The sequence below is a fragment of the Hermetia illucens genome, chromosome 6 (genome assembly GCF_905115235.1).
Source record: "Hermetia illucens chromosome 6, iHerIll2.2.curated.20191125, whole genome shotgun sequence".
NCBI classification, from domain to species: Eukaryota; Metazoa; Arthropoda; class Insecta; order Diptera; family Stratiomyidae; genus Hermetia; species Hermetia illucens.
In genome coordinates this window covers 83,252,379-83,267,424 of record NC_051854.1, presented here as the reverse complement: position 1 = coordinate 83,267,424, position 15,046 = coordinate 83,252,379, and the positions used below count along the sequence as shown (strand labels likewise).

Here is a 15,046-nt window from a genome sequence, read left to right as displayed (position 1 = left end):
TCAGCCTAGTCGGTCTTATTAATTTCGTCGGGTTATCGAATTCTCTCATGGCCGTGTACAGTTTTACCCTGGCCATGCTATCATAGGCGGCTTTAAAGTCGATGAGCAGATGGTGCAACTGTTATCCATATTCCAACAGTTTTTCCATTGCTTGCCGCACACAGAAAATCTGATCTGTTGCTGATTTGCCTGGAGTGAAGCCTCTTTGGTATGGGCCAATGATGTTCTGGGCGTATGGGGCTATCCCGCCTAGCAAGATAGTGGAGAATATTTTATAGATGGTACTCAGCAACGGTATCACGTTGCTGAGTACCATCTATAAGATCTCTATAATTACTGCACTTTGTGATATCTCCCTTTTTATGTATGAGACAGATAATGCCTCGTTCCAATCGTCAGGCATTGATTCGCTGTCCCATACCTTGAGCACAAGTTGATGAACCACCTGTTGTAACTGGTCGCCTCCATATTTAACCAATTCGACTGTAATTCCAACGGCTCCTGGCGACTTATGATTTTTTAGCCGATGTATTGCAGGGACTGTTTCTACTAAACTTGGTGGTGGCAGTATTTGTGCGTCGTCTTCAGTTGGCGGGACTTCCAACTCGCCGATGTTCTGGTTGTTCAGTAGCTCATCAAAGTACCCAACCCATCGCTCTACTATGCCCATTCTGTCGGAAATTAGATTTCCCTCTTTGTCTCGGCAGGATGAGCATCGAGGTGTATAAGGCTTCATCCTAATGACTTGTTGGTAAAATTTCCGCGCCTGGTGCGGTCGGTCCCTGTACTTTTCAAGTTCACAGACTTGTTGGTTCTCCCAGGCTTCCTTTTTCCGTCTGTGAAGTCGCTTCTCCGGTCGACGGAGTTCGTGGTAAGTCTCTGCGCCCAACATTACTCAGTATGCGGCATTCTTCCGTTCCGTTGCTAGCTTACAATCATCGTCAAACCAGCCGTTCCGACTCCTTTTGCGGCTGGGGCCAAGTATGTTTGTGGCCGTATCCATGATAACGTTCTTCAGGTGATTGTGAAGATCATTTGTTGATGCTTCATCTCCAGGTCCTCTGTTGACCGCGATTGTTGCGGCATCCATTTCCCTCTTATAGGTGTCGCGGAGGGTTGTGTTGTGGATGGCTTCAGTGTTCACTCTCACCTGATTGTCAGAGGGGATTCTAGGTGGTATTGTTATTCGAGCTCGCAGCACCATGCCAACGAGATAGTGATCCGAGTCTATATTGGACCCCCTATATGTTCTGACATTCATCAAGGGTGAGAGGTGGCGGCGTTCGATCAACACATGGTCAGTTTGGTTGAAAGTGGCCACGTCTGGAGAGGCCCACGTATGTTTGTGGACCGCTTTCCGTGCAAACCAGGTACTTCCAACAACCATTTCGTGTGACCCTGCTAATTGAATTATCCGTAGTGCGTTATCATTTGTTTTTTCGTGTAAGTTATGGGAGCCTATGGTTATGGCTGTTAAAATCCCCTAGTATGATTTTGATATCATATCTGGGGCAGGCTTCGAGGGTTCGTTCTACTGCCTCGTAGAAGGTATCCTTCTCCAACTCTGCAGTCTCCTCTGTGGGGGCGTGAACATTTATGAGGCTTATATTTCTAAACTTGCCTCACAAACGCAGAGTGCATAGCCGTTCGCTTATGTTTTCAAAGCCGATTACAGCAGGTTTCATTTTTTGGTTGACTAAGAAACCTACTCCGAGCACATGGTTTACTTCTCCAAGAAACCAGTCCCTGTCCATCGCATCTTTTGTAACGCTGTTATATCAGCCCTGTATTGGGACAGGGTATCGGCTAGCTGCTCATCAGCTTCATCTCTGTACAGGGAGCGCACGTTCCATGAGAAAATGCGCAAATCGTTGGTCCGTTGTCGTTGCCGGGTCCGTCGTTTTAAAGTCCGTCCTGTCCGAGGCTCCTGTTGTGGCTTCGTAACAAGTTATTTTCCGTGTAGGGTGTCAGCCCTACCCAACCTCCAACCTATAGGACCAGTTGGTACAATTTGTCCCGTTTTTAGGCGCGGGAGACTCGCCTTCATCCTTCTCCGTCTGCAGCTTTTCGTTAAGAAAGAGCTCCCAGCGGTCACCACGTGGAGGTGGAGATAGGGTTTGGTAGTAGAGTGTTGGTGTTGGTTCAGCAGGCATTTCCCAGGTTTTATGCTCCATTGTGGGTACCAATCCACGTTTCGCCCTGGGACCTATACTACCCTTTGACTTTGTAATTAAGAGAAATAAATGTCTTCAAATGTCTAAAGGGTATTTTTCAAACCATCTTTTTTTTCAAATGTGTTTTTCTTCAAAACGACTCACATTTGCGAGAATTCTAGCTCTAAAAGTAATAAATCGGTCACTGTGAAATTCGGAGCCACCATTATTTACAAAACTGCCAAGAATGCGAATCAACGTTTAGGATAAAGTCATAATTTTGAGCGTCCCTTTTATTGCATAATTAGTGAAAAAAAATTGCAAAATTTTTGATTTTGATTATTTTCAACTGCATCGTGGTTCATATTCTTAGAAATTAAGTTATTGATGTAAAATTAAAAACTTTTTGGTTCTAGATAAAAATTAAAGTCGCTACACGCCCCGGAGCGGGAGAACTCCAGTTAGGACCTTCAGCGGAGTATTGTCGTATAACTCTTTCACTAGTAGCTTAAACTTTTCCTAAAAAGTGGTAAACGTTTTCCGGAATATGATTAATATAATATCAAACTCCACTTCCACCAATGATGGGGGTTATGACGAGGAGCTGAAAAGGTGAAAAGAACATTTCCCCACAATTTTTAACAGTATGATATCCCCCGGAGCTTTGGGCCTTTTGGGGGTAACGGCCGGTAACAGCAATATAGGGAAACGGACTGTTCTTTCAAATCATCTCGGTCTGGAGTAAAGTCGTTGGGTTCGACGGTCTTTCCGCATTCATTTGCCTCTCAATTCGTCTCATTAGGTGTTTTAATCTTTTTCCTGGTAGCTGTTCATCTTCGCGATGCTGATGCTTCCATCTGTATAGGGAGCGCAAGTTCTATGAGAAGATACACAAATCGTTATTCCGTTTTCGTTGCCGGGTTCGTCGTTGTGATATCAATCCCGTCCTAGGCTCCTTTTGTGGCATCATAACAAGTTGTTTTCCGTGTACGGTTGTCAGCGTTTCCCAACCTCTACCCTCGTGGACTAGTTGGTACAATTTGTCCTGTCATGTTAAGAAAGACCTCCCAGTGGTCACCGCGTGGAGGTAGAGGTAGGGTTTGAAAGTAGAGCCATTGATGTTGGTTTATCAGGTGTTTCCCAGGTTTTGTTCTCTATTGTGAGTTCTAATGCAGGTTTCGCACTGGGTCCTATAGTACCGTTTCAACAATTGTAAATGTGTAAAGGAATACAGCAGTCTGTACGGAGCACGGGCCTATAGCGGACTATGCACCTGGAGTCGGCAAACGCTACAGATCACTTTATAGAAATTGAGGAGAGGAGGCACTTTTCGTGCGATTGTCCCGATCTAGCTAGAATTAGACTGTGAACACAGGGGAACAGATCTTGGAGGACGTTCATAAATGCTATGGGACGGCTTTGAAGATCTAAAATTTTGATAAAATTTGGTTTTATTATTCAATATAGTTGCCTCCAAGGACGATACATCGATTGTAGCGGTCATACAATTTTTATAGTACGAATTGCCTTTAGTCTCAAAATAGGCCTCAGTCCTTGCGATTACCTCTCCATCGGCGCTAAATTTCTTTCCAGCGAGCATTCTCCTGTAGTGGTCACCATTGCGCTCGCCCGGGATTATTACCCTGATTTGACTCAGGTACTCATTCGCAGCTGGGTCGACTGGTATCCGACGTGAAATTACGATACAAATTCCACCGCATCCAGTGAGATTTGAACCGTGACCTTCTGTACGACAGTCTTGTCCTCTAAAAACTCAGCTATCCGGACTCAATGCTATGTAATAAACGCTATTAATTTTTTTTCTCTTCTCCAGATAACCAATGAATATTATACAATGCATATCCATTGTATAATATTACCCAAAACACGATGCCATAGCCTTGCCAAGCGACTGTTGCGTCATTGCACGCTTGGGAGTCGGGTCACCACGTGCAGTCCACTCAGATGACGATGGTTTTCATTCTGGTGTGAAATAATGGAGCCATGTTTTGTCCATTGTCACATATCGACGTATAAATTCGACTTTTTTTTATAGAGGACGAGCTTCAAACTCTGCTTGTTTTAGGTCGATTGTGAGCTCGCTCGGCACCCACTTTGAACAGAGCTTTCGCATACCCCAATATTCATGCACGATATGTACAACACTTTCCTTTGATATCCTTAGAGCTTCAACTAATTTGATCAACTTCACTTTCCAGTTTTCCAAAATTATTTTGTGGACTGTTTTGACGTTCTCAACGGTTCAATTTCTTAGTTCAAAATCCATGTGTCTTTTGAAGGTTAGGGTTAACTAAAAATTATATGGGTTGATACTAGTAGCGCCATCTGTGTGTTAGCCTACAAACTTTTCATCCCACCCGGTACTGATAGGTATAACAAAGCACACTAGAAATCGTGGTGGCCATTTTGTTGTCCACCGCGGGAGCCACCTTTCCGACTCTGAAATGTACCTTTCCATTCATAATAGCTTGCTCTGGGAGATACTGCTAAACCCGCATGAGGGGTTCCAGAGGCGCTTGTGTCGCCCATTCACAGAAGTGATAGTTCTTTCGTTTTTTGCGAAATTTACTGTATTGGATTTGAATAAACACCAAAACAATCTCATCTTAAACACGTTATATTTTATTCAATCTAATAAATTACATTCAATACATAAGACTAATAACTTTAGTATAATTTATTCAGTTGTCGAAATTTGTTTAGTTTTGGTAATAATCTAATCTTAAAGGTTTAGATTGCTTGCGAAAGACTTGTATCATTTATTTTGGAAAAGTTTTTTTGATATTTTTTCAAATTTCCGAGACTATAGAATATGGAATATTTCTTCAGTATTAATAAATCTTATATAACTTGAAAATTGGTTTTTTTACTCGATTTTAATAATAATTATATTAAAATAAATTACTCAATATCAAGAGGACTAGAAATTTACGTAATTTTCATTAGAAAGTTACAAGTATCAATGAAATTTTAGCTACACAATCTGTTAGACATACGCTATCTTTTGCTATTGTTTTATAAAAGAATGGTTTGGAATTCTTTACAAAAAAAGGATGCCTGTATCCGAAGTTTTTGTCATGGGAGAGGAAAACATACGTGAAGGAATGTCAACATTTTTGCTGTCATCGCTTAATACTTTTACAACCATTTAGTTCGCTACGCTTCTTATATAAAATTGCTTTCTTAGGAATACTAATTAGTTTAATCTTTGGATTGAGTGTTCTGGAAGGAATTGCTTTATTGCTGTCAAAAATAATATTCTTTATCTAATTTTGGGTAATATCTGCGTTGGCTGGATCGCCGGAATATCTTAGAGCTTAAGTGGTAATAGTTGAAGTTTCTAGAATTTGTGCATTGTTTGAATTGATATACACAATAGGCTACAAGGACGCAACTCCTCCAGCATTCGAAGATTGAGATATTTTTAGTTAAATGCTTATCACAGAAAAAATATAAAATTGCATTATTTCGATATTTTGTATTATCTACGTTTCTATTTCTCTAATTTTTCGTTATTGCAATGCGTTGATTGCTGCTAATTCCAGTAGACTATTTACAATAAAAGTTACATACTTAGGAATGATATTCTTATGATTATTGATATAATACAAACAGTTATTTCTTAAATTTCAATGAAACTTGGAAAATGAGCATCACCATTCGATTACTTGCTCTAAGTGCAGTAAGTTTTTTTAAATGGAATTGCACAAAGTAAATTCGATATGAATAAATATTTCTTGGTATTCGCGTATTTTGTAAAAAAGGTTTGTTTGGAAATACCAATGGATTTGCCATGTATTACTTGAAGATCTTACTGTTTGAGAAATTTGAATAAAAACTCGATAAATGTTGGCTAAGGAAACGGTTTCGAACGAATGTTTTTGTAATAGAAGATATGCGGATTTAATATTAACAAAGAACTAAAAGAGCTTCCTTATTGGTTCAATAATGTGTTGGTCACCTCAGAGAAGGACAACAAAGGACTCCCGTCCGGGTGATCGGAGTACGCGTTGGATGCGTATGCGAGAGCTGTGTGAGCGGTGATATTGGAGAGATGGTGCCGACCGGATGATGAGGATGGGGATGGTGTGATTGCGATTGATGATGCGGATGATGGTGAAGATGATGGTGGGCCGGGTGATGATGTGCATCCATGTAACCGTTGCTGCGCGAAAGATAGGGCGATTGACTGCTGTCGGCCGCCAAGGATGATCTGAAAAGGATTTCATAGCTTTATTAGGAACCGATATCCAACATAGTATTCAAAAAGTTCTTCTAAAGAAAGCGCTAAAGCGAAAAACTCCTATTAGCTCATTAATTTAAAACAAACAAATTTGGAACATCAAAACAGTCAGAGCCATTCGTGTACTGTACAATAGTGCCAAGGCCGTCAAAAGTGACTCGGAGAAAGCAAGCTTCACTTAAGCAAGCCAGTGAGCTTGAAAAAATGATTAGAAAGGGCGCAAACGATTCCTTTAGAACCTTGCAGGATGCAAAATGGTAAAAAGTCCTCTGATTAGAGAAGAAAGGGAAGGCCAACAAAGTGACCAAAATCTTGGAAACCACAATGCCGACTCCAATCGATCCAAGGGATCTAAGGCCCCGGAAAGGAACCAGGGAAGCATGGGCCAAGGCTGGCGGAAAAAAAAGTGCGACACGTAAAAGAAGATTACGGCTACCATCTCGAAAAAACATACGCCGATGTCCTCAGAAAGGTCAACTTGAACCACTGCATGGCAGTGCAAGACTTACTCTCGCAATCATCTAATAATCGAAGCGGCCATAATCAGCGCGTGTGGAAATCAAACCATACAAGAAGTGATGGAGTTTCCAGAAGTTGGAACCGTCAGGGCTAAAATGATAAAATGAAATAGTTGCAATGATCCCCCAAGCGTGACGATAACAGAATTCAAGGAAATGCTAGATATGCCGATGCAACAAGTCGAAACCACAAAATCGTAGTGGGTGACTTCAACGCGTGGGTGGTGGATTGGGAGTAGAACAATGAACACCAGGGGCTGTATCCTACTCTAGGCTTTTGAGGAACTAAATTTGGTACTTGCAAATACCGGAAATGTATTCAACTTTCCTGCGGAAAGATCGGACCCAAAAGTCGATCTGACATATGTAAGTATTACATTGGTGAGGAGAATGGTCCGGGTTATCAGTGAGCACTATACTCATAGCGGCTATCAGGCAATTTCCCTCCAGATAGAATATGGGTCATGTGACGACGTGCGTTTCCACGGAGCTAGAAATCAAGGAGGGTCGTGAAAAAGTTCATAGGGATGCCATTGGGAGATCCCAATGCCGGTGGTGCGACGTCAGAAAAATTATCGTAAATAATAGGTGGTCAAACTCTTGGTGAAAAAAGAGATCGCAGAATTACGGGCTGCATATTTTCATGCAAGAAGGATCTGCCAACGATCTAGAGGAAAACCAGACTTCGACAAGAAACGGTAAGTATATGCGAATTTCGAGGTAGGCTTAAGCAGGCTATACAGGCAAGCAAGCAAGAATGCTTGAAGGAACTTTGCACGGAGGCGGATCACAAGTCCTGAGGAATAGCGAACGCGATGATTACGAAGAAGATTAGAGAGCAAACACCACCACTGACCTGCCCGCGACTTCTACTCGATATAGTAATGGCGCACTTCCCCCGATAAAGGCTAGCGCAAAAAATATAAATAAGCATTGGACGTCTACACCAGCAGTAACTGAGGAAGAACTTGCAGTGATTTTCAGGAGAATCGGTGATAATAAAGCTCTCGGTTTGGATGCTGTTCTCAATAAAGCCGTTAAACTCGTTAAAATCGATCAGACCCGATTAGTTTATCAGCGTATTTGGTGAATACACCATCATGCCACTCCATTTGCTTTCTCACACGATACAAAAGATACGTGCGGGTTATCTGCAATAATCTTCCTATAATAGAATATAAGGGTGGCCTATCTGAGGTACAATTTGGATTTCAACAAGCGCACTCAACGATCGATGCCTTAGACGCAGGTTTGAAGCTAGCTGGAGACGCGATGTCATCTAATAAATGCTGTTCCGTGGTGATGTTGGACGTCAAAAATAAAAAAAGCTCATTGGCTACGACGGGTGCCCCTAGTTATTACCTCTCGGAACTTTGGTACGAGAGCAGTCCACCGTCACAGCAGGAGGATCACAGGGGTCAATGTTGGATCTTCCTGCTGGAAGGAGGAGAAAGTAGGGGCGGTTTAAGTAGGTGAGAATGCCAGTCACTACTGCACTACAACTTAGCCCTCCGCAACAATTATAAATGGGAAATGGATGCTACAATAACCGCAGTCAACAGAGATCCTGGAGATGAAGCATCAACAAATGATCTCCACAAACACAATTCGAAAAGTACAGGCAGTAACGGCACCTGGCGCGAAAGTTTCACCAACAAATCAGCTGGATGAAGTTTTATACACCTCGGTGCTCATCCTGCTGAAACAAAGAAGGAAATCTGATTTTGGACAGAATGTTCATATTGGAGCGATGGGTTGAGTACTTTAATGAACTGCTGAACAACCACAACATCGACGAGTTGAATGTCCCACCAACTGAAAACGACGGACAAATACTGCCACTACCCACTCTAAGTGATCCGTGATGCTGAGGTAAATGCGGTACGATCCTTTTTAAGTTCCCCCAACTAGTGGGCCAGACTGACGATATCGACATCATGGGAAGAATGACCTGAGTCATACAAACTGCCATCATCCAGATCGAGTAGGCGGCAATTGGCGCAAGATCTTTGGCTGCACATCAATGAAAGCAAGACAAAATATATGGTGGCAACGTCACCACCAGAAACCAACCAACCATAACATCAAACCACACTGATCGAACGGGAAGAATAAAGGTAGGAGACAACAACTTTGAGATCGTTGATAATTTCGCCTATCTAGGGCCGAAAAGCACAACCGATAACAGCTATGACGATGAAATCCGCGCCCGGTTGTAGGCAGCCAACAGAGCCAGACCCTGCCTGACCTGGAGCGTTGGCGTAGGCCAGGACGCCAGGCAGCTTTTAGGGATATCGAATTGGTGTGCCTCGGCGCAAAACCGGGGTGTCAGGACTTCCTTATTAAAGCAGGCCTAGACTGGATACCGGTTGTTAAACAGTTGATGATGGTACAGATTGCATGAGTCGATTTGCTTTTTATTAGGTGTGCAGTGGAGGAACACCCATCCTGTGGTGTAAGTAAGACTTTCGCATGTTCATGAGTATAGGTTCACTCGACTACATATTCATAATTAGACACGTTTCGACGCATGCATTCCCCATCTGATGCCCGCGGCTAATTGTTGCTAATAATAGAAAGCTACTAGAAGGAAGGCTCGGGTGCTTTGACCCAAATAAATTATGCAGCCCATGTGCCTCAAACCTCTACTAAATTTACCATTTATTCATCGGGGAGTAAACCAAATAGTCGCTAACGATGCATTCAATCTTGGTAGTAATACCGGCTGAGAATCAGGTCAGTCGTAGGACTATCTTAATCGGCATTATGAACGGGACATTGGGCTGAAAGTCATTTTCGCAAAACCCAATGCGGATATGAACTTCATTTTGCTGTGGAAAACTCTTTGTTTTCTCTTCAGAAGAAGGCATGAAAATTTCGAGGAGAGCTAGAAAAACAGGAGAGGACAGAGGAGGAAGAAAAGTTGAGAAGCGGAGGCTCGGATGAAAATCCAATCCACCAAAGGGTGGTACCGGTAACTATCGCATCGCTGTTACCCTGAATTCGACAAATGTAGCCAAATGCACTCAATTGGAGCCTAATCAAAAAGAACCTGGAGATGAACGGTGCATCCACTTCTGGGGCCATATTAGAAAACTGCCTGTCTAATATAAGAATTTTGTAAACAGCGCAGGACGGACCCAAAGAATAAGTTTTCTCAACGGGCAGCAAACTGGATTCTGTAACTACAGTGTCCAAGACAGCTCGTGACGAAAGGGAGCTCTGAAATCGCATTGGTCAGCGCAGCAGACACTGCCAGGAAAAATATCGATTTCATTTTTGTCGTCGTAAGCCTTTGATAGTTCTATGAGAAACGTTAGCGGTCATCTAGCGTCTCATCTACAATGATGAGCAGAGTATTTCCCGATTCAAAACGGAATAGTGTGGCCGAAATTTGATCTCCAATGGATGTAATGGAATACCACTTCAACTTACGCGAAAATCCTGGGTATTCTAAATTAGTGAGTTAAAGAGGGGGATGATGAAAAAGGTTTCTGTGTTCGTCTGCTGTCTCAAAAATATTCGCTGAAATAATTCTAGAATACCTCATAGAACACCTTGAAAGTTTGATTGACAGACGTGGGTAGTGTGAGTTACATCAGGCGAATACAGCAAGGGGATCTAATGCTGGAATTGAATAGATCCATCGAGACATCTGTCGATAGTTTCTGCAGCAAAGTGAAGAAAACAAGGGATAACTATCGAATACAAGGACCTAGACGAGGTTACTTCGCGAGCAGATATCTTCGCTGCATTGAAGGAGCAATTCCATCAATCGAAGTTAGGATGGATCATCCGCAAACTCCGGGATCAAGTACTTTTCAAGATATGCCGCAGGTGTCCTGATTTCGGGGATTTTGCACCAGCATGCCACATCAAAAAATTTATAAATTGTGTGGGAAAGGGTCATGTCATTTAGTCCGTTCTGTACATTGCAGGTGGAGGCATTCCGATATTTAGGAGTCAGCTGAACTGCATTCGTAACTGAAGATAATATAAATCAACCTCCATTACTGCTTTCGTAAAGCCAAAATAAGGCAAATACAGACGCGGTAATTCCTGGACCATACCGAAATTTCGGTAGTGTAACCTGTAGTAACCTGTAACCTGAGTGAGGAATACGTAATGCTGCGATAAGAAAAAAATATTCCAAGAAGTAGAGGGTTACGTCTTATCGAGAGGGATGGTTTAGGGGCTGAGCGACCTCTACATCCACAAGGGTCACCAGAGCGTTTTTAAGGTTTTGTGTAAAAGAAAACCTTATTAAAATCGCTTTACTGTCTGTCTGTCCGTTTGTCGTCTGTCACACGCATTTTTCTCGGAAAGCGATTGGCGTCAAATTTGGTGGATAGGTAGAAATTGTGAGTACTCGTGCTTGTAGTGAGTTACATCCTTTTACGACGAATTTCGGGGGCGGGGGGTGCCGATATATGCAAAAGGGGGATGTACATTTTTTTTTTACCGAATATAGACATGTGGGGTATCAAATGAAAGGTGTCGATCAGTACATCCGAAGCCGGCCTTGATTTTGACACTTGTGGGAAAGGTGGGGAATGAAGGGGAAGGAAGGTTCGAAAGTGATCATTTCTTTAATGGACCTATTACCAGAAACTATCTAACCGAAAAATGAAAAGGCTGCCACTATACAGTGCCTAGGCTTCGAAATACCTGCCATATCCATATCTGTTCAAATAAGGATAATATTAAGTTCATCCTAGCACCATGAAATGAATGATGAGGGTATAACATAGAACATAATCCTACCAAGTTTGGTAAAAAATCACGCTATTACTAACAAAATTATAATAGGTCAAAATTGTGACTTCTTTGCAAATTCAAGACTTTAGAAACGAAGACCGACGAAAAAAACGGGGATGTTTGACTGGTTTAGCGGAGACATTCCTTGAGACCCGAAGGGAACGACGAAGGAACTGATGGAGCCAGAAAATTGCAATGTCGAGATTATTGTCTCTTTGCTAAAGGGCCGGGAAGCCGATAGTAACCTCAAAAAGCTATACGAAGAAGCAAATGGGAGTGCATACAATGGTATTGCGCAGCCTAAATGATAATAATGAATAAGACACGTGGGCAGAAACCATTGTAAGTGACGTACCTTTGGCTGTTGCTAACAAATATTTATAACTTGATTTCCACAGAAGGAGAAGAATAGACTTCACCTAATACCCCAACATGACGTCTTCTTGACCTTGTGGTTACTGATGGGAGGGTAGCGTATTAGGGTGGCGTGGGATCTATCGACGTATTAGAAACAAGGTTGATTCAGGTAGGCTGTTCAGGTCTCCGAATAAGGCTCTCGAGTTAGCTCCCAGATCCCGATGGTTCACAAGCTGATTTGAATCGTCCATAATGGAAGGAATATTTTACTGCCCATTAGAAGAAGTGGAGGTGGGCTCTGCTTCTGAAGGCCCAAAGAACTGTCATCTTCATTGAGAAGGTGTTAGGGAGGGTGATACATAACAAGTATAGAGCTTACGGGAGCGATAGTATGGAGTTTGGATAGGCAGTTCTATCATCGTTGCTACTTGGCTCGGTTAATCAAGGACTAGTTCTCAGATGAGCTGCTCTGTTAGGAAAAAGCAATGGACTTAAGGAGCACATAGTAACTTCGGACTTTCCACAAGGCCTCCTATTGGAGCCCCTGCTATAGAATATAATGCACAATGGAGTGGTTCGCGTTTCAGAGGAGGGAACGTAGACAATCTAGTAGTGTTTGAAGTTGTGAAACATTACCAAATGTAAGACTATATTGACGTGAGATCATTCATACCACCGGGTCTTGTTTACGAATGGAACTAAACCTGGAGGAAGTGATAATTACCAATTGTAGGAAAAACTGTTAACACCCGGGCTTATGATTATCGGATCCTTTCAATTCATTATATACCTGAGGCTGATGATCGATTCAACATTTGGACTGTAGATAAGAGAAGACGAAAAGACCAGTACATCTCTAGTGGAGATAATGCCGAACATCAAAGGACCAAAATATAATCGATGGCATTGGACAATGTTGTGAACTGAAGAAAGGTGAGTTTGGCACATCGGCCAATTGCACTGAAAGTGTGGAGTTCAGAAAGGACAGTATTAGTTGGCGCAATGAGTATCATTGCGGGAATAATCTCCTTGAATCTTGCAGCGAATGAAGCGTACGGGCACTTCTAGAGAAGAAGGGCGCACACGTCCAAAGCGACTGTGAACTTTCACTAGAAAGTACTATATAGAAAATGGCAGGGACGGTAAGATGATTAGGTCATTGAACCCATACATTGATTTCGTGTGTTGAAAAATGGGCCAAGCAGAAACACGGTGGATTGAATTATCTCATTGTATGGTTCATTACGATGCACGGTGGTAATAGGGAGTGTTTGCATCGCTTCGTTTTGGACAGGTCTTTTGATTGCCCTGGTGCGAATCTCACCAACCGCTGCAACAAAGGATAATTTGTAATATTCGCTACTTACTAACTTTACAAAAATTTCTTTTGTGCTACTATTAAAGCATTTAAAAGAAAACTTCACTAGTTTTAGTGGAGCCATTGAACTCTACTTAACTAAAATTCTAAAAAACAGGATTGGGAAAGGTAACTAAATTAAAGCATTTCAACTAAAAGTTCGACACTCACTGAGTGCTTGCGTGCTGAGGAGCGTGGTGATAAGTGAAATACTGGTATTGCGAGTAGGACGCAGGACTCCATACCTCGCAGCTACTGTTCGTCCCAACTGCTTGGTGTGCCTGTTGATGTTGCAGATGATGCTGATGTTGCTGATGATGCTGCTGATGAGGTTGGTGGCTTCCAGCTGTATTTTGCATAAGAACATCAGAATGCCCATGATGAGGTGACTGGTGGTCTGCTCCTACAATATGGCCACCAGCATGCTGGTGTGAACCACTCAAGTGACTCCCATAGATGGCTTCGACATTGTCCGTTGGCGGGTGTTGCTGGTGAATTTGGTAGACTTGCACGTCAGATACCAAGGCATCCTTGTGCGATCCATTCCATTTTAAATGACTAGAATGATGCAGTTGTTGTTGTTGATGAGGGTCATCGATTTTCAATTGTGCGGCTGATTCGTTGTACAGGCCATTGGAAGTGGGTGTATGATTTGGTGAACGGGTTGTTGTATTGGTTGTTGGAGTTGGGGTGGTATTATTGGCGTTTGGCGGTGGTGCTGCCGTTCCCCACATAAGCACAGTCTGACGTTCGTAATGTTCGGGCGGGGACTGTTCAACTTTGGGGGTGATTGTTACTATTGCATTTCCTCCGTTGGGGATATTTGCATTGGTATTGGCATTATTGGATGACGTATTGCTGATTTTGCTGTTCGTATTGTTATTGCTACTGTTCGTTACGTGATTTGCTGCTGCATTGATTGCTACGGACGAGGTACTATTCACTGGTGAGGGACCGCCCGAAGAGCACGATACTACCTCCATAATTTGTTGTGGTGACGATTTCGGAGTTTTCAGGGGGACATGGATAACCTGGAAATTGAAAGTTTACTTTAGGTTTTCCAGCTGAAGCAATTGGATATATTGTTTTCAAGGTTCAAGTTCTAAATAAGAATTCAGCCAGCGACACGTGTCTCACCTGTGGCGTTGACGTCGGACTGCAGTACCCACTATAAACCCCTCTGCTTGCTACATCTGTCCCACTATAGTATTTGGTTGAATCTTGCCACTTTTCTTCTTTGGCTGATATTCCATAGCCATCGTATGATAAGAATCCGTTCGTCACGTATGACGTCGGAGTTGAAGTGTGGTGATATTCGGGGTAATAGCCGCTCACCCCTTGAAGACGGTATTGATGAAAGAGGTTCTCTGTCACTGGGTAGAAATTCGTTGAATGTACGGAAGGCGTCATGTAGAGATTGTCTGCAGCCGAGGCATACGGGGATGTTGTATACATTGGATTTAAATTGGAATAAGCAGCCGCCACTGCGGCAGCTGGATCCGGAATATATTCGACAACTGGAGCGGGCGATGTAACCTGCGGGAATATTCGAAAGTTAATTCATCTATACCTCAAGTCACAGAAAAAATCAGATTATAGGTGTCCGAACGTTCTAAAGCTTATGCTAAGAGTGCTCACT

General features: G+C 42.6%; 1 protein-coding gene across 2 annotated transcripts in view; it reads right to left on the bottom strand.

Annotated features, from left to right (window-relative positions):
- Window positions 1-4,775: 4,775 nt before the first annotated feature.
- Window positions 4,776-15,046, bottom strand: part of LOC119659896 — a 266,867-nt gene continuing 256,596 nt past the window's right edge. Inside the window, exons 10-12 of one of the 2 annotated variants that reach the window (XM_038068220.1) lie at window positions 14,545-14,943; window positions 13,579-14,438; window positions 4,776-6,387 (exon numbers count right to left, since the gene is read on the bottom strand). In XM_038068220.1, coding sequence (XP_037924148.1) covers window positions 6,132-6,387; window positions 13,579-14,438; window positions 14,545-14,943 — 1,515 coding nt within the window. In that variant the 3' untranslated portion in view covers window positions 4,776-6,131. The remainder of the gene's footprint in view (window positions 6,388-13,578; window positions 14,439-14,544; window positions 14,944-15,046) is intronic. The other variant, XM_038068221.1, reaches the window with a different exon arrangement.